The sequence below is a fragment of the Neopsephotus bourkii genome, unplaced genomic scaffold (assembly GCF_033783945.1).
Source record: "Neopsephotus bourkii isolate Nb327-2 ecotype Australia unplaced genomic scaffold, CSIRO-AGI_Nbou_v1 NB_998, whole genome shotgun sequence".
Lineage (NCBI taxonomy): Eukaryota > Metazoa > Chordata > Aves > Psittaciformes > Psittacidae > Neopsephotus > Neopsephotus bourkii.
The window spans coordinates 3,329,510-3,354,079 of NW_026901490.1; the positions used below are offsets into that span (position 1 = coordinate 3,329,510).

Genomic DNA, 24,570 nt, shown 5'->3' on the forward strand with positions numbered 1-24,570 from the left:
TCTTCAGCAATCCCTGACGGCTCCCCTCGTCCTTCCTTGCTCCTTTCCCACCTGTCGCCCTAGCCAGCTGCCTGGTGCTCGAGGCCCGCACCGACCTTTGCCCCTCTAACCTAATGCTGCCTACGCCCGGCCCGCACGGGCCTCCGGTGTACCCCCCCCAGCCAGGGCCGCGGGGATTAGGGGGACGCGCAGCCCCAACTGGGAGGCCGCCCTGGGCCGTCTTATCACCACGCTCACTGCTTGTCAAGCAGTGGGCAGCCAGGAATCGCTGTGCAGTCTGGCCCGAGGGTAAAGAAAATACTTGTATTTTCCAGCGTATCTCTAAGTAGTTGTGTATCAGAGGGGCTACTCTTAATCATTCGAGTGTAACATCAAGCTTTTTTAAAGTTGCCTCTTTCTTCATTCGTGGTTTTTATAAAACTGGTTTATAGAGTCCTGCCACATAGCTCATCATAAATAGGAATACTACAACATTAACTATAAAGTTACTTTTAATATTAATGCTTTTTCTGAAAAAGAACAAAAATCAAAGATTTAAATTTCTATTTTAAAAAACCCCAAACCAATAAAACATTTTACTGTGCCTTACAAGTAAAAATTAATCTTGCAGATACGAAATTTCAGGCTTCGAAACATATTGTATGCTTATTTTTCTAGCAGCGTGCATTTTCCCCATGAATACATAAGGATGCATAAAGACCCAGCTATCTTTTTTTTTTTTTTCCACAAATAAGAAATGGAATGATGAAAAACCACTTCAGACACAGAGCCAAAGCATGGAAATGCTTAATATAATGAATTTCATCCTAAAAGTTGCTGAGAGGACAGCTTTAAGAGTCCCATGTAGAATCAGAGGTAGTCTGACTTTTCAGTTCATTATGTTGATTTTGCATGGCTAGTGAGTAAATGGAGGTATTTTTCCATGACTTCTTCATTGTTTCAGCACCCTGGGAATACCCGTTTAACTCATAGCTTCTGGATTTATCCTGCCTGTGTGTTTAACACCAGTGGATAACTCCATGCTAGGCTGAAGAGTATATACATGCAGACTGTTTTTCTGCCTGGAGGGTGGCTGATTCTGCTTCCCGTTTGGCTCACTGCCAGCCTTCCATCTAACTGTTGGTCAGTGCAAAGATCTGATCCTGGAGAGAGTTCCCAGAATCGGAACAAGATGGAAACTTGTGTCAGCCTTCACCCTGTTGGCTGATACACTCAACTGCAATCTACTTGGACCAGGACGAAAAAAAAAAAGGAAAACTGGCCCCAGAAGGGAAGACATCAGTAAGAATCAAAATGGGTTTATCCCTGTTATGCTGTGGCCAGGCAGTATTCAACCCAACAGGCAGAAACTTTTCTTTCTACTTCCAGAGCAAGGGCTGGAACATTCAGCTGTCAGATATTAATTTTTCCTCCTGTAATCTTCAACAAGACAGTAAAAAGTACAGCAAAATACACAGGTTTTTCTGCCCATGTATGTCATGAGTGTTGATCAGGGGCTAAAGAGGAGAAGCAGAAGCACAGAGGGGTGCCCTGAGGCTGTCACTGTCTTTTTGATTATGTCTTTATCAGAGTTCACCACATGTTAATGGACACCTTAATTTCTTTGTCCTTTTTATTACAGTTGATGGAGCAAAGCAGGTAGTAGAGAGATGATGGGGTAAAAAGGTAGGGCAAAATGGAAGAAGTGCAGAAACCTACAAATTCAGGATACAAACTGGAGTAATAGGAAGCAGAAGAGAAAATTATTCGGGGATAGAGGTTTGGTGAGCTTCAAAAGGAGAAAATGTAGGCAGTGGAGGAGCACATTGACAATGTCTCTTTGAAGATGAGGTGTTGTTTTCAATGTAAATGCAAGGAAAGAAAATGCAGCAAGGACTATGGAAAGTAAGAAAACTCAAAGAAATGAAACTTCTAGGCAGGGAATCGGGCAGGAAATGGGTGTGATCTTGGTTTAGAGTAGGAAATGTGACAGATAAGAGCATTGAGACCTTGTTTCCAGTATGAATTGTTTAGAAATAGGAGGGGCTGCCTCTTTGACTCTGAATTTTCATGGCTTGGATTTGTCATTTATGGTACTGGAGTTTTCTCTAGCAAGTAACTGTAGTTCTGGCCTGTAGCAGATGCCTTGAGAGAAGGGGTTTAGGTTAGTTCATAGTTTATTTTATTCAATATAAAAATCCCCTGAATTAGTTATTATTTTGGCTTATGGACTGCTTCATCATAACTATGGCTGATACATAGACGGGGGGGGGGGGGGAAGAGGGGAAGAGAGATTCCCCTGATCTGAGGAAAGACCACTTTTGTCTAAAAGAATTCATTGTAGTATAAAATTACCTACATATTTCAGCTGAGATCAGTGTCCTCTTGAGTAACATGCTATTTGCATAGAAGGTCTGCAAGTTAGACCTGCTCAGACAGTAGCATGTTTGTGTGCTTTACATTGCCAAAACACTTTCTATGTTTTACAGTTATGAGTCAGCATTCACATACTTGCTTTACCTTCTTACTCATCCCTGACCCGTTTCAAGTTTGTATATACTGTTGCTTGGCTCACAAAATGGCAAGCTGTAAAATTTTAAACTGCATACAACTGCTGATTACACACTTGTGGAAATGCACACAGAGGTCTCCATATGTTTGTGGCACTGGACTGCAGCCCTTACATGATGGTTAAATGTTATAAATATTACTTAATTGATATGCATGTAAGCCTTGCTAAGACAGTTGTTATTAAGGGTATAAATTCTACCGACACCTCTGGGAGTTTTAAGTCCAGACAAGGGCTGAAAAATCAGTCTTTAGTCTGCATTTTATTCCTGTGCATATTACCAACAGCTTAAACTTTGCAAGGACTTATTTTTTCAGCTGCAGATATAAATGTATGTGCATAGGTCATTTGCTATGGCACGTACAGATTAAACCCTGAAAAGATTTCCAAGTGGTGTGAAAATGAAACCAACAGAATTTTGGTAAGAGATTTGCCTTAATTTGAAAGGCTTAAAATAAATGATCATATGATTTTAAAAAGCAAGGATTGCCTGCTATTTGTTGTAACCCCTATTTCTGTAATGCTCCTGTCGCCAGAGAAGCAGCTGTTCATTGCTGACATTCTCCCTGCCAGGCATTCCAATTCTCTGAGGTAATGGGCTACAAGCATACGGGCCTTTGCTTTAATTCTTTCAGCGTATCCTTCCGCATGGATAGAGCGAGGGGAACGCCTCCAGGAAAAGAAATTAAATGCACACACACAGAGGCACACAGGGACGGGCAATTTGAAAATACCCCCAAGAACGCAGTTTGCGGTCATGCAGCACAGCGTCACATGAAGGAGGCTGCCTGAAGAGCTGTCTGGCACAGGTTTATTTTGTTGTAGTATTTTCTTCCACCCCCAGCTCTTTACCCAGTGGAATGATACTCAGAGCAAGTTTTTTGAGACAGGAAGTGAGGAATGTTTTGACTATGAGTTATCTGAGAAGAAGGTGGGTTAGCCGAGATAGCAGCTGTTTTGGCCAAGAGGAGCACAGTAAGTCAGTTCCTGAGGAATACAGATGAGATGGCTCCGGGAGAAAAAGTCTTGGAGCGCTGTGTGTTTTTTACGGCTACACATATGTGAAAGGAGACTTGGTGTCTTTGGATCACTGCACAAGGTAAGGGGAAAACAGTAGGCACAGTAAAAAAAATAGAATGTGATCTTCCCTGCTCTGTACCCTAAGACTGAAGAGTTTCAAGCATTAACTTTTTGAAAGTAAAGGCTGTAGAATTGTGCTTCTGGAGGTAGGGAAGGTTTGAGATAAGTGCTTAATTGCTGCTCTTTCAGCCCAAGAGTCATGTCAAAGATTAACTGGTAAAACAAGTGGAGAGTGGAGTATTCTATTTTTGGCTCCCCAAATATTGCTGAAATAAATACATGTACTTTAAGCATTTGAAATAACAGGAACTCTTTTTCATTATTACATATTGCAGTTTTATTTTGCATGCTGCCATTCATGCAGGATGTTTAAAAAACCTTTGTAAAGTAAAATGCTGATTGCTGAGGTGGGAGTGGGAGGTGTAGGTAAAGGGGAGAGATAACCACAGTGCTTAGTAACCATGTGTCAGTCACAGCCATGTTGCTGAAATTCTGATGTAACTTTTTTGAAACTACATGTTTGTGTTGAATGTATGAAGTTTGGCCACTAAAGACATTTTAAGGTGTTGCATGAAAATTCCAGACTTGCTAAATAAACGCTTGCTAAAACAATGTATTGTAGAGGTCATCAATTGGCTTTGCAACTCCTGGCAGTATGTAGTGCGTTTTTCTGCAGTAGCTTTATAACAATGCAGGTGTGTCTGAATTTACAGTAATGCAGAAGGCAGCTAGCACTGCAGAATGCACAGCTGCTGAATAAAACCAGCACAGCCCTGTTTGCAAGAAGTACACATAGTTCACAGTAGAAGTTGCTGAATGATTCCTCAGTGTTACTCATCAAATTTGCCCTTGTCCTACAATATTTATTATTATCTCAGGAATTTCTGTTCTTATGTTGGTCTTTTGTGATATGGAGTGTAAGCTAGGTTAAGTTTTTTGTGTTAGGAACATACTTCAGAAGTAACGAAGATTGTCAGGCATGTACTGAGTTGAAATAATTTAGGATAAATGCTCAGTAGAGCAATAAATGCAAACAACAGATCATAACCTGAAGAGTGCTTCTGGCACATTCTGAAAATTCTGCTCTAAACTTACTTCTTATGCTGCCATTGTGACCTGTCCACATAGCTAAATAACTGAAAGTCTGAGATTGCCTCATGTCAGCATTAGAGGGTTTGGAAACTTCACTGTCAGGTCAGCATCTGGTTAGCAACGTTTTAACTATTTTATTTTTTTTTCCATGCCCTAAGAATACACTGCTAAGGCCCTGATGGGGGCATAAAAGTTTGAAAGTCTTTCATATTCAGTGGTACTACATAAAAACTGAGATTAAAACAGACTGCACTTCTGACTGCAGCTTTCAAAAAGACAAGTGAGCTGTTTCTTTTCCTTGCTGTAACACTGAAGAAAGTGTGTAACTGTGCAAAGAACGTATTGGAAAACAGGCCTTGTGGACGGGAGCTGAGGTCAGTCAGCCAAAAGTTATGCTGTCAGGAATAAACCCAGTGTGAGTTTCTGCTGGCAGTGGGCAGGAAACAAAAAGCTTCTGTCTGTTAGAGCATTCCCTGCAATGCTGCTCTAGGGGAGAAGGATTTGGAGGATCAAAGTGCAGAGCGAGTAATAAAATGAGGTTTCCCTTTGTATCCCAAATTTTTTCAGGGAAACCTGTTGGTATCAGTTGTTACTTATTCTGCAGCTGCACCCAAAAATAAAATAGTTGGTGTTTGGGTCAGGTTTTTTTTTAATTCAATTGAGATTTCAGGTGGTATCTGTTGAGAATGGGGATTCTGAAGGACTCGAATAATCTGCTTCCAGATTATTGTAAACCTCTTCACAAAATATGCTATGGTCATTCTTTGGAGTAGGATAGTAAAGGTGCCATTGAGGAAAACCACTCTGCTCCCTCTTTCTCCCCACTTTAGGCCTTAAGTGTCTTTCCACCTCATTTTGTCTTTGCTGTGCTGCTTATTGAGGGATTAGGGAGTCTGATGAGGGCTTTCAGCCTAAAGAGTTTGCAGTTGTGTTGAGTAACATTAAATTTCTGTGTCTATAAATGTGCAAGTAGCATGAGGCTCTCTGTCTGTTTATAGGTGTACCTTTGAGTTTAAAAACAGGTATGCTAGGAAGGCTATTTCTTCTGATTCCCCCACTCATGTTATTTTTGTCTGATAGTTCTAAGAGCCTTCAGAAATCAAATTACGCCTCTTAAAACGTGGTACTAATGCATACCAGCCTTGAAAACACACAAAACCAAACCACAACAAACCGTGGGTGGTTCCTTGCTCTCTTTTACCGTGCAGGCGGTGCGGCGCTGCCGCTAGAGGTCCCCGTGCAGAGCTCCCCGCGCCCGCAGCAGCCAAGTGACGGGAAGAACAGCCACTTTCCCCAGGCGCGGGGCGCGGCCTGCGGTGTGCGGACAGCGAAGGCCGGGGAGCGGCTGCAAGGGCGTCCGGGGCCTGCTGCCCGGCCCGACCTGGAGCTAGCAGCGCAGCGGGGAGGCTCCCCACGATTGCTTCCCCTCACCTCATGCGATGGCGGCTTTACCTCAAGTGTGTGAAGCGCTTTCACATCAGTGCCCAGCCTCGCTGTAGAGACCGCTCTCGCCCCACGGACTTCCGCAGACCCTCACTGTATTTAGTGAATGCTTTTATTTCGCGTTCGCTGCTGAAAACCACCGCTAGTACGAGTGACATTTCCTAGGCTGAGGCGCACGCCGTAAGAAAACACCTGAAAAAGAGAAGCAGGGGGAAGCTTGCCTGTTAAGGAGTTGGCAGGGGAGGAGGCGTGGAGATGTTTGCCAAAGGTGGGGAAATGGGTGGCTGCCTTTCGACTGGGAATAAGCACGTTTTTCAAGGAAAAATTAGGAAATAAATAGTTCTCAGAATTTACATGCTCTCTTTGCAAGGCAAAGGGAAACCTGAAGCATCATACAGCAGTTTAACGTGAGAAATAATAGTGCAGCTAGCTGTAATGCAGGGAAAATGAGAGGAATTGGGTTTTAATTGTCTGGTAGGAAATAGCTGAGGTGTAAGCTTTAGTGCCTCTCTTCCTGCCTTTCTGGTTTTTTTTCCCCTTAATCACTTATGGGGCTTGGGTTGGTGTTTAATCCAAGGGGTAGTGGCTGAGGCTGCATGCCGGTCCGCTCTGGAAAACAACCCAGATTTCCAGATCCGCAGTTACAGAAAGTGGCTTTGTTCAGTATTAGAAATACCTTAGGCAACATAGACTTTGTAGATGTATTTCATTTAAATACTGAATCAGTTTAGAAATACATATTTTAAGACATTGAAGCCACATTTGATTAAGTCTCATTATTCATCTGCGAGTTTAAAAAAAAAAAAGAATCAACTTGCCAAAGACCAGTGTCGTTTGTGGAAAAACCAGAAACTCTGGTGCTTATTTCATTATGTGAATGCAAACAGCTCTGCATTTTGGAGAAGTAGACTGACGATTTAGATTTGGAAAAAATATACATGTTAATTTTCCCATGTTACCATTCGCCTTTCAGTCAAACTGTTGTTTCTGATTCTTGTATTTACTCTCTTTCTCTTTTGCCCCTTACTAGGATTCTAGTGGATGCCCCTTCTACTTGTCTCTTGGTGGAAAACTTGCTTGTCTTTAATGGATACTGCTGCTGCTGGTTGATCTTTGGAGACTTTACAGCTCCTTGCCTTTGGAGAGGAGATAGCTACTTGTCCCTTTCAACGTCCTGGTGGTAGTAGCTTTTTATCGGTAACCATCCCTGGGGGAGAAAGAAGATGCCTCTACCTTTTGGGTTAAAACTGAAACGAACTCGACGTTACACAGTATCCAGCAAAAGTTGCTTGGTGGCTCGTATCCAGCTGCTCAACAGTGAATTTGTGGAGTTCACCTTATCGGTGGAAAGCACAGGCCAGGAAAGTCTGGAAGCAGTGGCTCAGAGACTGGAATTGCGGGAGGTAAGCAAACTGTTGAGCGAAGGTGTGATTTTTGTCTCTAGTGCTAGATGACCTATGTGGTGAATCCTTACCTTTGGGGCAGTGGATTTAGCATCAGTTATCCTGTATTCCCCTTGTTTCTTCAGCTTCTGGTCTTGATGGGGACTGCTCCAAAACAGTTGTAAAACTTAACATTACAGAGCTAGGGAATGCCCAAGGGGAGGACATGTGAGAAGTGGCAGTGAACTGAAGCTTAGAGTGATAAACAAAGTGACTGGTTTTAAAATCTGACAATGCTGAAATGCTGTTCAAAAAACCCCCACAAAGCAACAGACAGGAATATTCTGCCTAAGCAACACGGTTAAGAATTACTGCAAAACTTGAGACAACTTTTAGCTAAGGATATGAAAGAGTGATGTGTGCATGTATTTTTTTTTTCTTTCTTGATGGATTAGAGCTGTGGAAAGAACCTAAAGCACAAAATGTGATAAGCGTACCAGTGATCAACTGTTTGTATTACTTGTTCAAATACCACAAACATGTTTGCAGAAACTGCCTTAGAGCAAGCATATGGTCATTTAGATTGAACGCTGGCCTCATGAGGAAATATGGTTTCCACCAATTGAATCTGTATGAATCTGTGTAACCCCCCCCGCCCCCTTACTTGGTATTTTGAAGGATCCTTTTGCAAGTGAAATTTACTCTTCTCCCACATATTTAGTGATTCTTTATACATCTGTATTGAGTGAATTACTTCTAAAATGTTGTGTTGCAAAATGTTGCTTATAGGAATCTACATAGATTACCAATTTACCAACCAATGTCATTGTTTTATAGTTAAGCAGAGGTGGATTTGATTGCAGTAGTTCAATGCTCTCGATCCTGTGTAAACTGAAATTTCCCACTAGAGTCTCAAAAGGTTTAGTTCATTTTGTAGTCATTAGACTTTGACAGCATGTGCACTTTTGGTGGTCTGGAGGAGGAAAACTTGTAATAAAAGCTTAATGTTGCTGGAAAAGATGCTTTTGTTGTGTTATGTGGTCTGCTATGTAGTAGTGTTTTGAATATGGGATTCAAATACAGGATGGAAACCCTAGACTTGGGTAACCAAAATAAGAGTCATCATGAGAATACTTACTGTCTAATAAGTATGTTTTTTTTAAATGTTATTTTTTCATTGTCAAGCAACTGCTTGACATTGACATTTCTTGACACTGGCATTGATATTTCTTGACATTGTCAAGAAACTGCAAGTTTCAACTGCTTGAAACCTTGCTCAAATGTTGCACAAGTAAATTTAGGACTCACTCCTGCAAGTATTTATTACTGCAGACAGCATGGTTACTGTAGGATTTCTTAGTAGAAAGTGCTATAAATAGTTATTAGATTTTTTTTTCCTGTTTGGAAAATAATAAATAAATGAAATAGATTTGAATCGATTAATCTATAAGTGTTTGTTTTCAGTCCCAATATGCATTCTTGTGGATTCTGCAAGTATTTTCCTTTAGTGTATCGTTATTTTGGAAAAAATACAGTGTTGTACAATGGCATGACTTCTTTATTTCATCTTGCTCCTTCTAGCAAAGGGAGAATCTAAGTACTGTCATAGCCTTAGTGTTTGCTTAGAACACATCAGATATCATAGATTTAGCATTCAGTTACTGTTGTGTGAATGGAGTTTATCAATGTTACCTATCCACTTTCAGGTGCCACTGCAAAGTCAACAGTAAGGTAAAGAATTTTATCTATATTTGGTTTGTAAAATGCAAAGGATTTGTCTTCCTGAATGATGACTGCTAGCTTTCATTGAACTAGTCACAGAGCATTAGAGATGCAAGTATTTTCAGCTATTCTTCATTATCTGTTTTCTTTGGAGCTACTCCTAAAAATTTGTTAAAAAAAAAAAAAAGAAAGAAAGATGGCAGTTCTCTCAATTAAGAGTCATACATCAGACTGAGGGAGTTGACAGTACACTATTGAACTCTGAGCAGATACCTTCAGTCATACATTCTTGCATGGATTATTTTGGCAGGAAAATGTGTTGCAATAAAAGGGAATGGAAAATAGGAATATAAATTACTTTCCAGAGCTTGCATTTGAAGAATGTTCTGCCTTTAAATAGTCAGATTTACCGGGCAGATAATGGATCATTCCTGACTCCTTGCTTAGTAAAAAGATTTTGGAAAGAAAAATCTGTTCAGCACTGCTTCAATCTGCAGAAACAACATTAGACCTTGACACTGTAAAATACTAAATACTTTCTTTAAGTTGTTGCATACTGTTAATGCACTAAGCATCCTTACAAGTGTGAATTCAAAGTGTTAGACATGAAAGTGTGACTGCTTATTTGAATACTGAGACTTAACGCAGTTATGAACTCCAAGGCACCAGTTTCAGATTACTGTATATGGGATACACAGTTATGACATACAGTTCCCATTCACCCCCAGAGCAGTTTACTGCATGGGGTTTGAGGGGAATCTCTACCTTTTTACACATTGAATGCTAAAAAAATGTGAATATCACTTTCTGTCTGATGTAGTCTGCAATTACTGAACTTGGACAGTGAATTGAATGGCTTGTTTTTAATACTGTGATATCTTTAATTTAATTTCTTTAACATCACTGTGTAAATGAGTAGTCTTATATTAGAGTTGTGTGGTCACGCACTAGTTTTCTTTTGATTTTTCTCAGTTTAAAAGAGCTATACTGTCATGGACACATTGTTAGGGTTTAGAAAGTCCTAAGTATGTTGCCAATTTTAGTTTTTTACTGAATGGTAAACTTTACAGAAAAATGAAATGAATGCATTAAACTAAGAACAACATCTGGTATTCCCAGAATGTGACTCATCAGCAGTGGGTATGCAGTCCAGCTCTCTTAAAACTGAGGAACTGGGGAAAGAAGCCAAAGGGAAGAGGGAACTTAAGTTACTTACCCTGTGTAGCACAGCCTGTCTTTTATCCTGTGAGAGAACTATAACCAAACTTGATTTATGCAGAAATCTGTATTTGTTGCGGAAAACCATTCTGGAATTTCAAGTTTTGAAAAACTGCTGAGAGCTCTGATTGTTAACTGCCTTAAAGAGTATGTGCAACACTGCTCATCTTGCATCTAGGGCATAAGTATACAAATGAAATACTTGAACATATAGATTTTTTTCTTTTTCAGTGTTAATACAGCTCTAGCATATTTGACAGGAGATGTTACAAGTGATCTACTTCTCTTGCTGGATCTTCTTTTATTTGTTTTCTAATAAGACTTCTAAACCAGAAAGAAGGGGCAAATACTGAAGATGTGTACAAGCAGTCTCTAACTTAACTGCCTCTACTGTGTGGAGATTTGGGCTTGAGTACAAGAGCTACTGGTAGGGAACTTCTGTGAAGAGTATGTATTGTGCATATGCAAGTTCCTGTGTTTGTTTTGGACATGAATAGGGAAGAAGAAATCAAGGTTATCCAGAGCCTGAATGACTTTGAAGTTCTGAAACAGTGCTTCAGCAATGCTTGAACTATGCTGTAAAACTTCTAAAATATCACCTGCTGTTTGGAGAAAACACAAAAAAATTCCTTTAATCCAGTGTCGTGGTTTCTTAAATGTGTGTTTTGCATATGTAAAGAGTTTTTAAAATAAGACCAAGTGCAACCATAAATATTCTTATGTGTATATGTATCAGTAAACATACTGACTGGCAAATAAATGTTGGGCCAAGTCATGACAGAAGGATCGCTAACATAATTACGTTTATGCCCTTTGTCAAAGTCTGACAAAATTTTAGATAATCTTTGGAGAAAGAAGAGGAGAAGCAGTACTCATACTTGAGCTGCTATGCTTGCCTGTCTGAACTAAATTTTCCTTCAAATTAGAAAAGGAGAAATTGTCATGGATGAAAGTATATAAAAATACAGACCTTCAGTGTGCAATCTAATTAATTTAAAAGATAAAAATACCTTATTAAAAAGCAAACTTGACTCCATCTAAAACATGCATTAATTATAAGTCTGCTGTAGTTGTTATTTATGAACCAAGATAAATTGAAAGACAAAGCAATCAGCCAAAAATCAATAATCGCCTCAGTGCAATTATTGTAGTTCTTCCTTTTTCTGAAGGAAAAATGCTATACAAGCAGGTGTAGGATTTGCATATGGTTGTACTGCACCGAGCAGCACAAAATTGAGGTTTTTTTCATGAAAGCGCTAGTGGCAACTAGGACACCTTGCCCCTCGTTTCTTTGGCTTTTTTTTTTTTTTTTTTTAAGTTAAGTCAGAATTTGAATGTACCACATAATTCTGGTTTTTCATTTTCACAATGTCTGTATATTGCTGTACAGTTCTGTACTAACTTTGACAGAAGAGGTTTTCTTCTGAAGCAAAGATATCAGTTTATTGTTTAGTATTTTCTGACCATTTTGAAGTTTTGCTTTTTCCTGTTGTAAAGCAATGAGAATTTAAGCTTCTGATGAATGGGAACATGGTACTCCTTTTAATGTTGTCAGTGCTGTGTAAGGTATGAGTCAAAAGCAGATACTCGAGTCCATCCTTGGAGCCTTGGGCAGTGCTGAGGAAAACGTAACATGTTTTTTAGAAAAAGTATGTTTCTGCATGTTTTTGTCGTGCTGATAACTGAGTTGTTTCTGCAAGAGGTTAAAATGTGTCTTGGATACAATGTTTTCTGTGCACTGTGAAAGTATTGCTCTTCAGCTTTTAAATTAGGTACTTCACCTTTGTCAATGTTACTGATGAATAGAATCTGCCTTGCCTGTCCAAAGACCATTTATTCAAGACATTTGCAGGGTGTCAAACAGTATATTGTGATTTGTGCAATGTTTTGATTTGAATACATTAGAATGTGTCAGATTATCTGGCAAAGTATTGATTTTGTTTATTTTCGTGGTGTTTTGCTATAAGCTATAGTTGGCAACTATTTCATTTAAATAGCATTTAGGAATCCTATATTGGAGTAGTTAGGAAAAAATAATTGTGCATGTGTACTGGGAAAAAAATTTCCATTATGAAAGAACGAAGACTTAAGGCAGACTTCTCTCTGTATTCATATAGCTACCCTGCTAAATACTCCCTGTGGCAACTACAGTTGAAGATCTTGTCAGTACTCAAACAATAAAAACAGTGTAAGCAAAAGTACACTAAAAACAGTGTAGCTACAAGATGGGGAAAAGGGAGAGGGTTTTGTGGGGCTAGCCAGCAGTCCTCCTTTTTCTGGAAGAAGAATTGGTTTTTGTAGTATGTAGAGGAGTGCAACTTTCCACTCAGTGACTGGTACCTGGCAAGGCTCATGGGTTTTATTTCACCACTTTCAGGAAGTCTTGGATCTTGTACACCCGCCAGCCCAGGATTCTCCAAATCCTTTCTTCCCTAGAGACTGGGAAGATTTGTGGAGGTTGTCTGCTGTGATAAGAGTGGAGTTTCTGGAGAATTTTCAGGGCTTCTTGTCTCCTTCTGTAGTTAACATTGGGTGTAGGGTAAAGCTTTCACTTGGTATCTGGCAGTTGTGCATATTATGGAATTACTGACCCAGTTCTGCATGCAGTTTATTTAAACTGTGATATCCTGATGGCAGGAGCTGTTTTGTATCTAAGCATATAATAAAGCTAAACACAGTGGAGCCCTTGGGCTAACTGGGATTTTGTAAGTCCAGCTGCAGTGCTTATCCTTTGGTAACGAGAAGGTGTTTCTAGCACTCTGTATAGGAGAGCCTTATGGCTTGTTTTATTTGTATGTGTCAGTGTGAAAGAGGAAAAGCCTGAAAATGTATTTTAATTGTATTATTCTGTAAACCCTGTTATTGTTTTATTTTATTTTTATTTTGTTTTATTTCTTGCCTCATGTTTTAGGATGGTGATTCCTCAGGTCACTGCAGGTGGCAATTGCATTAATTAAAAAGCACTTTCTTAACAATTTGAAAACAATTCTGTTAACTAGTCTATTTGTAACCTGAGAGATGCTCTGTAAGATTAATAATATAGGATATGGAAATGATCTGGTAAATACATGAGTTTGAAGTAAACTTTAAACATTGCTGTGCCTCGGGGAATGTGTGGTAAAGTCTGTGTGTACTCCCCACTTCCATCCACAAAAAGCAGTCAGGGTTTTTTTTTCCTTTAGTCTGAAGTTTTATAGAGAATGATCTCTTTCATTTTCCTTTTCCTTTTTTTTTTTTCTTAAGATCCACAACACAGTAGGGTTTTCTCAAAATCCTAGAGAACATAACTTTTTCTCTATATAATACTTCCAAAAAAAAAAAAAAAAGAAGGCACAGTTGAATTTGAGGAACATAATAGGTGCTGTTAAGTTCGAGTGAGAAGATTACATATATTTTATATCTGGTGTATACATTTGTCATTTTTATTTCATTTCTGGATAGTGTAGACTGTGACCAAAATAGACCCTGAGATCCTATATTAAAACATTTTATTTTATACTGCTAATCAGAATAACTGATACATACAAATTATGTTTTTAGATTAGAGTTAAAATGGAATTATATTAGGGATGACACTGATCTGCATTGAGGAAAACAAACCAAAAAGCAGCACTTAGTTGTAGCTAACTAATATGAGGCAGTTGGTACAGGAAAGAAGGACTGTCTCATTGGTTCAATTTCAAATTAGAGAGCAGATGAGGAACAGCAAACTATGCTCAATGGATGTGGAAAATGATGAAAATTTGAAGACTTAAAGTTCAGTTTTTAATGTCTTTGTAAAAGATAACACTGTTTTTAAAAAAGGTGTTATTTAATTCACATCCAAGAATTTCTGAGCCAGTTGTTTCTCTTTATCAGTGCCGATTCTATAATGACATAGAATCACAGAATATTCTGAGTTGTAAGGGACCTCTGAGGGTTGTATGATCCCACCTTTTGCTCAGAGAGGCCACCTCGGTGGCTCAGGAATTGCCTGGGTGAGTTTGAGTGCCTCCTAAGATAGAGATTTGGCACCTTCTTGGACTACCTGTACCAGTGTTTGGCTAGTCTTGTGAAATTTTTTCCTGATCTAATTGGAATTTCCCACATTGCAGCTTGTGCCCAGTGCTTCTCATACTTGCAGTAAGCACTTCCAAGAAGATTCTGTCTTCTCTATACCTTGCTTTGAGGCAGTTGAAGTCCACAGTAAGATTTTACTTTAGCATCTTAGGACTGATCAGCCCCATTTCTTTGACTTTCATATCATGCTGAAAGATGTGATATAGCCACCTACAGTAACGTAGTTTTGTGGTGTTCATACCTGATGAAGCTCCTGTGCTTAGCTTAGGAAATCTGTTTTATTTCATGGATGAAATCGCTCCATGCCCACCAAACTTGTGTTGGTCTTTTGGTACTTTTATGTTCTTGATGACTCTTAAACTTTCATGCAAAAAATACTTACTATTCCTGTCTGTAGTGATAGAAAGCAGCTAGATAGAAAGTAACTGTGCAGAAATTATATGCTCTTTTTATTTCTATTTGATTTTCTTTGGAGGGGTTGGGTCATGAATAAGTCACTAAAATAAATGAACCTCAAAGCAGTGTTAATCTTAACAGCTTAACATATTTTAAGAATTATGTCATGGCATTCTTTTTAGCATTGGGTGTTGTCCTGAGCTGCTAATAATAAAATGTTTTAGCAATGAATAAAAATGGATTCTATTTTAATCAGTGCGAATATTCCAGGGTGCATAAGCTGCTCTGAAAACTCACAGGATCAAATTCTGCCCTTGAAGTCAAGTAAAAGGTTTGCATAGAAGTCAGAAGACAGGCTTTGGTCCACAGTGTTTTGCTTGGCTTTCATTTTATTTTTGATAGTCCAGACTGGGGGAGTTTGTAAGGGAAAATACTGTGGCAGAAAAATCTTATTTAAAGATATGCTGTATTCCAGAGAATATTTTAATATGCAGACACATTTTTCTTAGTCTGTTGTGCCAGTAATTACTGTGCTGTGCGTAGGCAAGAAAAAGTCTTTTAAAGAGACAGGCCAGTGCAGATGATCATCATGCCTTAACAATAGGCTCTACATCAGTTTAGACTTCAGGGTACAGAACCAGGAATATCTTACATCAGAGAGTCTTTCAGCTTTGTTGATGTGCTTCTGTGGTTTTGTAGCTGTTTCCCTTAAGTTTCAGTCTCTGCCATGGCCTCTGCACTCACCCAGAAAGTTGTGGTTCAGCATTTTGGGTTGCACTCAGCCCAGGGCGGATGCAGTTGACCTGTTGGGCAGGTGGGCTGGGACAGCACAATAGGCTTTCTTTTTTGAGCTCTTCCTAGCAAGTGAGATTAAATAGCTCATGGCATATAGATCTTGTTTACTTTTTGGTCCTGTAATTTATTTACCATCTTGCATTATATATACATTTGTAAAACTTGGAAGTTACAAAATGTCAGCATCACAGTCTGACTGGCTGCTGTGATTGTGCACGATGGTAACAGTCTTGAAATGAAAAAGAAATACAACTTTTTGCACGCATTCCTTTCCTCATTCAGTCTGAGGAAAGATGGAGGACTAGTCATTTGGTACATGTTATCCTTTTCAATGATTTTACAGTTAACATAGTATTTCTTTAGCAGTGGAGCCTATTTGGTGCTCCTGTTACAGTTCCTAATACCTTGTGGAATCTTAAGATACTGTCTTCTCAATATCTTTGTTGGGTGCTGGGATTAACACACACTACATCTTATGGTTGGCAGATTGAAGCACAGAAATAAAAGCAAATGTTGTGCAAGTTATCAGCAAACTTAATGCACTTAAACTGAGAAATTTAGAAAAGTTTTGTTTCTAGTATTTGTATACAAAGCCATATTCCTTATCCTCTTGAAACTGGAAGTATTTATGACTTCTTAAATTTGACCCTTGGTTTCAGAAGTCAGAAGTAAAGACCACAGAGTGTCCACCTGTGAAAAATTTGGTTTATAGGATTCGATTTACAAGCGAACTTTGCAATGTAGGGATACAGTCTGTTTCTATATGGTGATTTTTAAGCTTTCCCAAGCATGAAACTATTTTGTATATATCAGCATCCTGCCTTTTCTCCAGATATAAGTCTACCCTCTTCTAGTTTAAAGCCATTACCCCTTGTCCTATCTCCCACTATACAAAAAAACTTTTTTTTTTTTTCTTCTATGAATGGTTCTATTTCAATTTATTTTTTGTATTACAGGCTGCCTTTTTATCAAGTAGGAGCAGAGGTGTCTTAGAGTTTGCAGAAGGGAATCTATATTAAGGTGAAATGGTCAGATTTCATCCTAAGATTTTTTTTTAAATATATATATCTTCTGAGTCCTGTTTTGTGGTTACATGGAAACAGTAATTTTAATTTAGAGGATTTTTATTTTTTTTAATATTGGATAAAAAACCACCAAAACTTGCCAGCAATCACTTAAAACTCTGTTGATGCTAAATTAGAGAGTGGCAAAGTAGTACATTTTGCCTGTATGCAACATCAAAAGAACGTGGTGCATTACAATTGGCTCCAATTTCCCAGTTTTGATAGTTTAGCAGAGAAAATGTTTTTATGGAATAAAAGCCTTTATTTATTTAATGCTAAACCTTGATTTTTTTGTGCCCACAATTATTTTATAATCTGTACTGATACAGAGCACTGACTTCACTGCTGTCCCTGAAGATTGGGATGTAGCATATCTGACTATGCCATGGTTACACTCATAGTCAGCCTGTTGGAGCTGTAAGGCATAGCCAGAAGGCCATAAGGGTAGAATCTTCATCCTGTTCAGAGTATAAAGTAAGAGGATGTATGTACATGATTTTTACAGATGTGTATATAGGCAAGTTTTCACAAGAAAGTACTAAAGTGGCCTTTACTACCAGCTGTTGCTCCCAAGTGAATTTCAAATCTGTGTTCCGTGAAGCGTTAAAATGCTAGAGCTTTTGGAAAAACAACAATAAATACTTTGCTAGGTAAACAGTTTTTCCAAGTCTAATTAACATAAATTATTGATATAAAAATCACTATGATGAACAGTCATTTGTTTTATAAAACTTTATCCTTGATAGCTTTATTTTGTACAAGTTAAAAACATCTGATAATATATGAAGTGTTGGGTTAAAGGTGTTCATCTTTCTACCATTTCTACATATGCTAATGTAGGAAGGACTTGGAGAAGTCCTCATGTAAATGCCTAAGGATGCAATTGGTAATCTGTAGCATTCCCTTATCTCCCTCCCTCAATTACTAACCTTGTAATTGAAATTTATAGTTTTGCTATGATAATGACAGGAGTATTTTCCAGCCCATATCTGTTTGCTGGTCCAGAACTGAGTGAATTTAATACTTCAGGAGCAGATTTTAATCAGTTTAAACACAGCAGAGAAATTTAAATTTGAGTGGCTCTGTAGTGTTAGGAAAATTTAGGTTATGAGTGATAAAAATGAAAATGTTAGGTTAGGAGTGATAGGAAAATATTCTGGTCCAAACTCCTCAGATATCTAATCAAAGTTAGGTTGTGTAGCTAAAGATGTTGTCCAGTGGGAGTCCGACATTCCAGGGATGGTCATTCCTCAGCCTCTTTGGGCAGTCTGTTCTAGTACATACTGTATTTTGGTTTTGGCTTGGTGAAAAGTTGCTTGCTCAGGCAAGGAAGCTTGCTGCTGCATCTGGACATCATCGTGCTCATGGGATGAGCCATACATATACTTTAATAAGCTTGTCTTTGAGTGACCAGCTGTCATGTGCTCTTTTGTCCTTCAGCATCCCATGTGAGCCTACTTGCCAGTGCCCCAGAGAAGCCATTCTTTGCTCTCACACTGTTCAATGTCATTTTTTATTTGCCTTCCTCACTTCCTTTAGTTTTTCTGTCACACATAAATGCTTATTACTAATACCTGTGAGTTGCCACAACAGGGTCAGAGACTGTTTGCAAATAATAAGTTTAGCAATTTTTTAGGTGAGGGACCTTGTGTACATAGATTGCTCATCTGAAAGTAGTCTGCTTGTGATATTAAATGTCTCTCCAGTTCTCTGAGTTTTCAAACCCTCATTGCATTTGTGTTTTAAAACCTTTACTTCTAAGTAGCAAGACTTTCATGCAATATATCTTACCCACTATGTTAATATTAACTTTTTCATCATTGAAATGCCTCTTTTTCAGATTACGTATTTCAGTCTGTGGTATTATAATAAGCAGAATCAGCGCAGATGGGTAGATTTGGACAAGCCTCTGAAAAAGCAGCTGGACAAATACGCCTTAGAGCCGACTGTGTATTTCGGAGTAGTGTTCTATGTGCCTACTGTTTCTCAGCTTCAGCAGGAGATTACCAGGTAAACTTCATGCCTGTGTCTGTAGTTTTGCTTTCAACATTCTGAAATATATGGCTAATTTTAAAATAGCCTGCTTCCCCCACACACCCCTCTACAGAAGTGGAAATTATTACTTTAGGCAGAATTTATGTTCAAACTGTGTATTTAATTCCCATTTGAATATTTAAAATATGTGATCTTAGAAAGGTATTGAAAACTGTTTTCAGTAACAGGCTTTTTTCAGCAATACTTGTATGACTAGACTTTTAATTGTTTTCCTCCCTTTATGTTGTCTTTGGGTTTTTTTCTTTTTTTTGGGAGTTTTTTTGGGGTTTTTTTTGGTGGTGTTTTGAAGAGCCATCTGTTGCTTTTGGGGATGCTCATGCTGCACAAGACAGCATTTTATTTAGCTGTTCTTGCCTCTGTTTTGCTTTCAGTACTTTATGTACTTTCAGTACATTGGCAAACTACAGGCTAAGTTTCAGTTTGTGATTTTTTTTTTTTTGTGTATCACTGGGAAATAAGGATGGATGTTAGCTTTGATATCATATATCCATTTCTACTGTGAATTTGGGGAACATCACAGAAGTGGTGCTGACTGCAGGGGGAAAGTGAAATTGAGCATATAGTAGCCTGTTATTCCTATGGGCCTATACATTGGCTTGTAGTGACCTTAATGTATGTAGTTTTTCTGATTTAGTTATTATTTTTTAACAGGCAAATGAGTACAGACTGGATTACAAACATATATTTGTTATTTCAGAAATCTGTGTTTGCGTTAATTAACCCATTCAAGCTGGTAACTTCAAGCTGGTCCTACTCTGAGTGAGGAGTTGAACCAGGTGATCACTGAGGTCCTTTCCAGCTTAATTTATTCTGTGGTTACATGAAACTGTCTTTATATACTCTGGTGCTAGAATAACTTTCCAGAGACCTTTCCCACTAATTGTGGTATGAAAGCTTTTCAGGGAGGTAAGCCTCTTCATGCAGACACTGGTGCTTTAATGTGTTGCTCAGTGCCTCGCAGCTTTAAGGTTCTTTTTTATGTGTAATACCTGTGTTAATATTTTCTTTCTAGAAAAGTGCTAAGTATGGGACTTTCTCTCAGCAATTTTACTGGCTTAAAAAATAATTCTTTTGTCTTCTTTTTTTTAGTCTTTGGTTCAGATTCTGTGCTTGTTGGTATGCTAGGATGCATTGCAGTAAGATACATGTTGTGTTGCATTGCTAGAAAGACCTTGCATATTCTTCTCTGGCATTAAAGAATTTAATGTTTATATTGGAACGTTAATAGCAGTTTTGCAGTGTGTTGCCATGTAGAAAGCAAGAATTCATTTGCCAACCTTATATTGAAGTCCTAGATGATGGTACTTGCTTTGATTTCCAATAGTGAGAGTCTGAATTAGTTTCAGAAGTCATTTTTTTTTCATGCCTTTTGAATATAAATGAGATTGAGCATGTTGAAGCAAATTTTGTTTAATGTATACCAGGAAATGGAAATTGACAAAAGGGATGGTATTTGTACTATCACAAGGTAGCGTCAAGATTCTTCATTTGCATATTTACTTTTAATAACAGCTCTATGGAAAGAGCTTATGTTCTGCTGTTGGACTGGAAAGATTTATTTCCCCAAATGCCTTGATATGTGATGGCTTTTTCCTTCCCTTTTTTCTAAGGCCTGGGTTTAGGCCCGACTTTTCTTGCGTGTGTTGTATAAGGATGTTAACTACTGTCACACAGCATACTGCGCTTTTGTAGCAGGATCCAGAAGACTCTAGCTAATATTTATAAATTGTCACCTTATTTAACAGGTTGGTTAGATAGTGAGGGAAGAAAGTTGCCTTTTAGCCTGATGAAAATCTGTGTGTAGTTCACCTGACTTTTCTAATCCCTGAATGTTTCCAAGTTCTTGGTATTAAAGCCTTACTACACAAGAGTTAATGTACAATACGAGGAAGTTAAGCAGCTTTTAAAACTAGACGTATTGGAGACAAATGTCGTTGGCAAAGTGTGTATTACAATGGTGTTTTGAGGTGTTTTAGGCTCAAGATAGGGTGTTTTGCAGATGGCTGAGAGAGGCAGAAGAGTTCAAGAAACTAGTGGTTCAGTGTGTGAACAAATGGTACACCTAGCAGTGGTTGCACGTACAAGAGATGACCCAGGAAAAGGTCAGATTAAAGGAGAAAAAAAGGTGTCTTGAAAGTAAGAATAAAATGTACTCGGAAGTTGTAATGCAGAAACGAAAGCTGCTATTGTGCTTAAAGGGATGTGCAATGTTGGATCTATTGAAAAGGAATGCAGCAGTACAGCAGCAGTGCATTAACAACACCAGTGTGCTGAACATTGTAAAGAGGAGATAATAAAAATGCTAAAGAAGAGGTAAAAATAATAAAACAATATTTGGGTATGGTAGTAGGTAGAAATCGTGGAGATTCTTTGTTTCAGGAGGTAGCAGTATTTGATTCTGCAGTGATGTATGAAAGCTAAGGGAGGAGCTAACAAAGACTGTGAAGGGTCCGAATGGTGTGGAAGATTGCCCTCCACAAAAACTGGGGAATGCAGAGAGGAATAGGAAATGCAGGCATGTTTATCTGCATTCTCTTTAAATTAAGCAGACCATATTAGCTTTTTCTTTTTTTCTTGTGTAGGTATCAGTATTATTTGCAATTAAAGAAAGATATCTTGGAGGGCAATATTCCTTGCACGCTGGAGCAAGCAATACATCTGGCTGGGTTAGCTGTTCAGGGTAAGTTGTGCTAACTAGCTAACGCTGCATTAGAAGCTTTGTGGATGTATTTTCTATTGCAGTTTTTCTGTTTATCACTCAAAGACTGAATTCCATAAGTTATGAAAGACTTACTCCTTAGAACTTCCTTGCATATGCTGAAGAGGTGGAACAGTGGGCCTGAACTTGTGGCATTTCTGTGCAGTCCTCAGACGTGTGCCTGGGTGTCTAACATGGAGTTGGGTTTGAATTAGACATTAGAGTTCCTGTGGGGGCAAAGACTTCAGTTGTCTGCTTACAGACATTTCATCTGATTCTGTTAATAAAGACACTTTATTCTGACATAGTAACAAAAGAAACATGCTTTGCTAAATCAAACTTGAATGTACTTGTATCTCCGCATTTTCTCCCAAATATCCTAACATGTAAGATTATTTCAAGTTTGTATGCAAGACTGTTAACAATTTTTGTGTTCAAATCGCTCCCAAAGACCCATTTCTGTGATAGCTACATGAAAATGAAGTGATAGTTACATGAAAATAGCCACTGTATTTTTCCTGACTGGAGTCAGATGGGATACAGTAGACACCAGAGAGCCACCAGTTCTAACTCTATCTGCATTGGTCATGTCTCGTATTCCCTGCTTGTTAGATCTTAAATCTCTCAAAATAAACGTTTTTTAATGGCAGCAGCTTTGTTTAGTGTTTGTATATTGCTACACAGCAATTGCCACTGCAGTACATCTAACAGCAAATGTAAATCTGCCAAAAACTGAAAGGGACTTAAAGTCATTTGCAGTACATATGACTTGTTTTTTTCTGGGTTTTTTGTTTTTATTACATTTGTTGGTAATATCACATTAAATATGATGTCTATGCTTTTTGAAAACGTGGTTGCCAGTAGAGTATACTGAATTGTGTTAGTACCTTGTTTGTATAATGCATCTGTTTAATGAATTTGTGAATCTTTTTAATCTAAGCCAGGATTTAATGGTTTTCAACTGACAAAGTCTTGCTTTGTTATTTCCATATCTTTGGACAGTGCACATGTCTCTCTGCTCAGTGAGTTGTTTATAGAAATATTTCAATATAAGCCTGTTTCCAGGTTGAAAATATTTATCCCTTTAGCTTTCATATTCCTTTCATATTCTCATGTAAGAGAGAAACTGTATGTGATTATAAAGCAGTGAAAAAACAAGTCAGAAAAAGCACAGGTAAATTAATATGCTCTAGTGACTGCAGTTGCTTATACGAGGTAGGTGGGTTAATTTGAGCTGGTGAATGAACAAAAGCAGTTGTTTGCTGTTTCAGGTGAACTCACTTCAAGAATAATCTGTATTTTAAATAATTATCATAGGCTAATTCTAAACAGTGCTTTATCTCAAGTGCTGTGTTGGTGTAGCGTGTCACAAGTCCTCCCCTTTCATCACAAATAACTTGCATATTAATTGTTAATCCTGAATACAAATTTGGTTCCTAATGTCTTTAAAATTATACTGTTATGGATGGATCTGTGTTCTTGGGGTTTGTGTTTATATTTCTGGAAGCAGCTGTTCCATACCGACTGCTGTTTTCACAGTTTCTCTTGTGAGACTGGTACATAGCTTCTACAATTTAGACTGCTTTATTTCTCTTCTTTGAAGCATTGGTTAGCTTTTTTCCTGGAAATAGAAAAAGAGGCAAATTCCTTGGGATGCCATTTAGCATGACACAAATTCAAAACTGTTATTAAAATCAAACCTGTTATTAAGCCCCAGAGTATGGGAAGGCTTCTAGGTCCCACTTTCTGTGCGTCTGTGCAGTGTTTTGAGTGCAGCTGAAAGTTACAGCAGTGTATTGGCACTATTCTGCAAGTAATTTAAGTATCTTGACAGGAGGGAGTAAAGAAGGTGGAGCCAGACCTTTCTCAGGCAGTGGGTGCAAGATGAAATATATTAAATTCTGTCTAAATGTGATAAAAGTTTTCAGTTGTATGAGTGGTGAGACACTGGAAACAGGTTGCCCAGAGAAACTGTTAAGTTTCCATCTGCTGTATTCAAAACTTGACCAGAGAAAGCTTTGAGGCAGTGTGCTGTAGCTGACCTTGCTTAGGGCTAGACTTCCAAAGGCCCCTTCCATTCTCAACCACTCTGGGATTAAAAAATTAAACAATTAAAACCCCAAGGAACTAAGGAACTTGGAGCAACACTGATTGTTTTATCATTTCTTCTTTCCTGTCCACAAGAAACCTTACCAGTTTTTCAGAACAAGGTTAAAGTATGGGTTTTGGTTTTAGTTTTCCTCATCATAAACATTACTGATTAGTTTGTTACATTGTTTTGATTTCAGATCATAGTTCAGTAGGGTGGAGATTTGCTGCTTGGAGATCCTGCTGCAATTAATTGGGTATTCAATCATTTTATTGCAAATGTTTGAATCCAATAAATTTTTTATTTTTTAGCTGATTTTGGAGACTATGATCAGTATGAATCTCAGGAGTTCCTACAAAGATATGCTTTGTTTCCAGTGGTAAGTATTTACTTTAAATTGATAAATATAAATTCTTAAATTGATAAATTTAAATCTTTCTTTAGATTGGTAAATGCAGGTTATTATTAAAGACTCCATAATCCGTCCACCTTACTGCTTGTCCAACTCAGTAAAGCTTTTCTTTGAGACTGGAGTGAGTCATATTACACAGAAGCAAAGATGTTGCAAGGTTTTTTTAGTTTTTTCTTTTTTTTTTTATTAGTTTCATTGTATATTACACTGAAAAAAAGGTTGGGGTGGAGGTGGGAAAGTGAGTAAAACTTCAAAACAGTACTTGCACTTTTTGGTTTTGTTTGTGTGCATATTACAGCATTTAAGCTACAGGAATAGAGTGGAGGGTTTTCTTGCCAGTGTCAAGAACCTGTAATTAAACTTAATTTTGTAGAACAATAGCATGTATTTCATTCTATAATTACTATCTTACCTTAAGGGTTGGCTACAAGAAGAAAAAATACTGGAAGAAGCAACACAGAAAGTTGCCTTGCTACATCAGAAGTACAGGTAACATTTCTAACACTCATCATTACTT

The 24,570-nt window shown here is 38.2% G+C and overlaps 1 protein-coding gene across 2 annotated transcripts in view; it reads left to right on the forward strand.

Moving 5' to 3' along the window:
• The first annotated feature begins 2,906 nt into the window (after positions 1-2,906).
• PTPN21 (protein tyrosine phosphatase non-receptor type 21) overlaps positions 2,907-24,570 on the forward strand; it is a 40,870-nt gene continuing 19,206 nt past the window's right edge. The window contains exons 1-6 of one of the 2 annotated variants that reach the window (XM_061359959.1): positions 2,907-3,647; positions 7,194-7,566; positions 18,640-18,809; positions 21,437-21,534; positions 23,953-24,020; positions 24,472-24,542. In XM_061359959.1, the coding sequence (XP_061215943.1) occupies positions 7,387-7,566; positions 18,640-18,809; positions 21,437-21,534; positions 23,953-24,020; positions 24,472-24,542 (587 nt within the window). In that variant the 5' untranslated portion in view covers positions 2,907-3,647; positions 7,194-7,386. The remainder of the gene's footprint in view (positions 3,648-7,193; positions 7,567-18,639; positions 18,810-21,436; positions 21,535-23,952; positions 24,021-24,471; positions 24,543-24,570) is intronic. The other variant, XM_061359960.1, reaches the window with a different exon arrangement.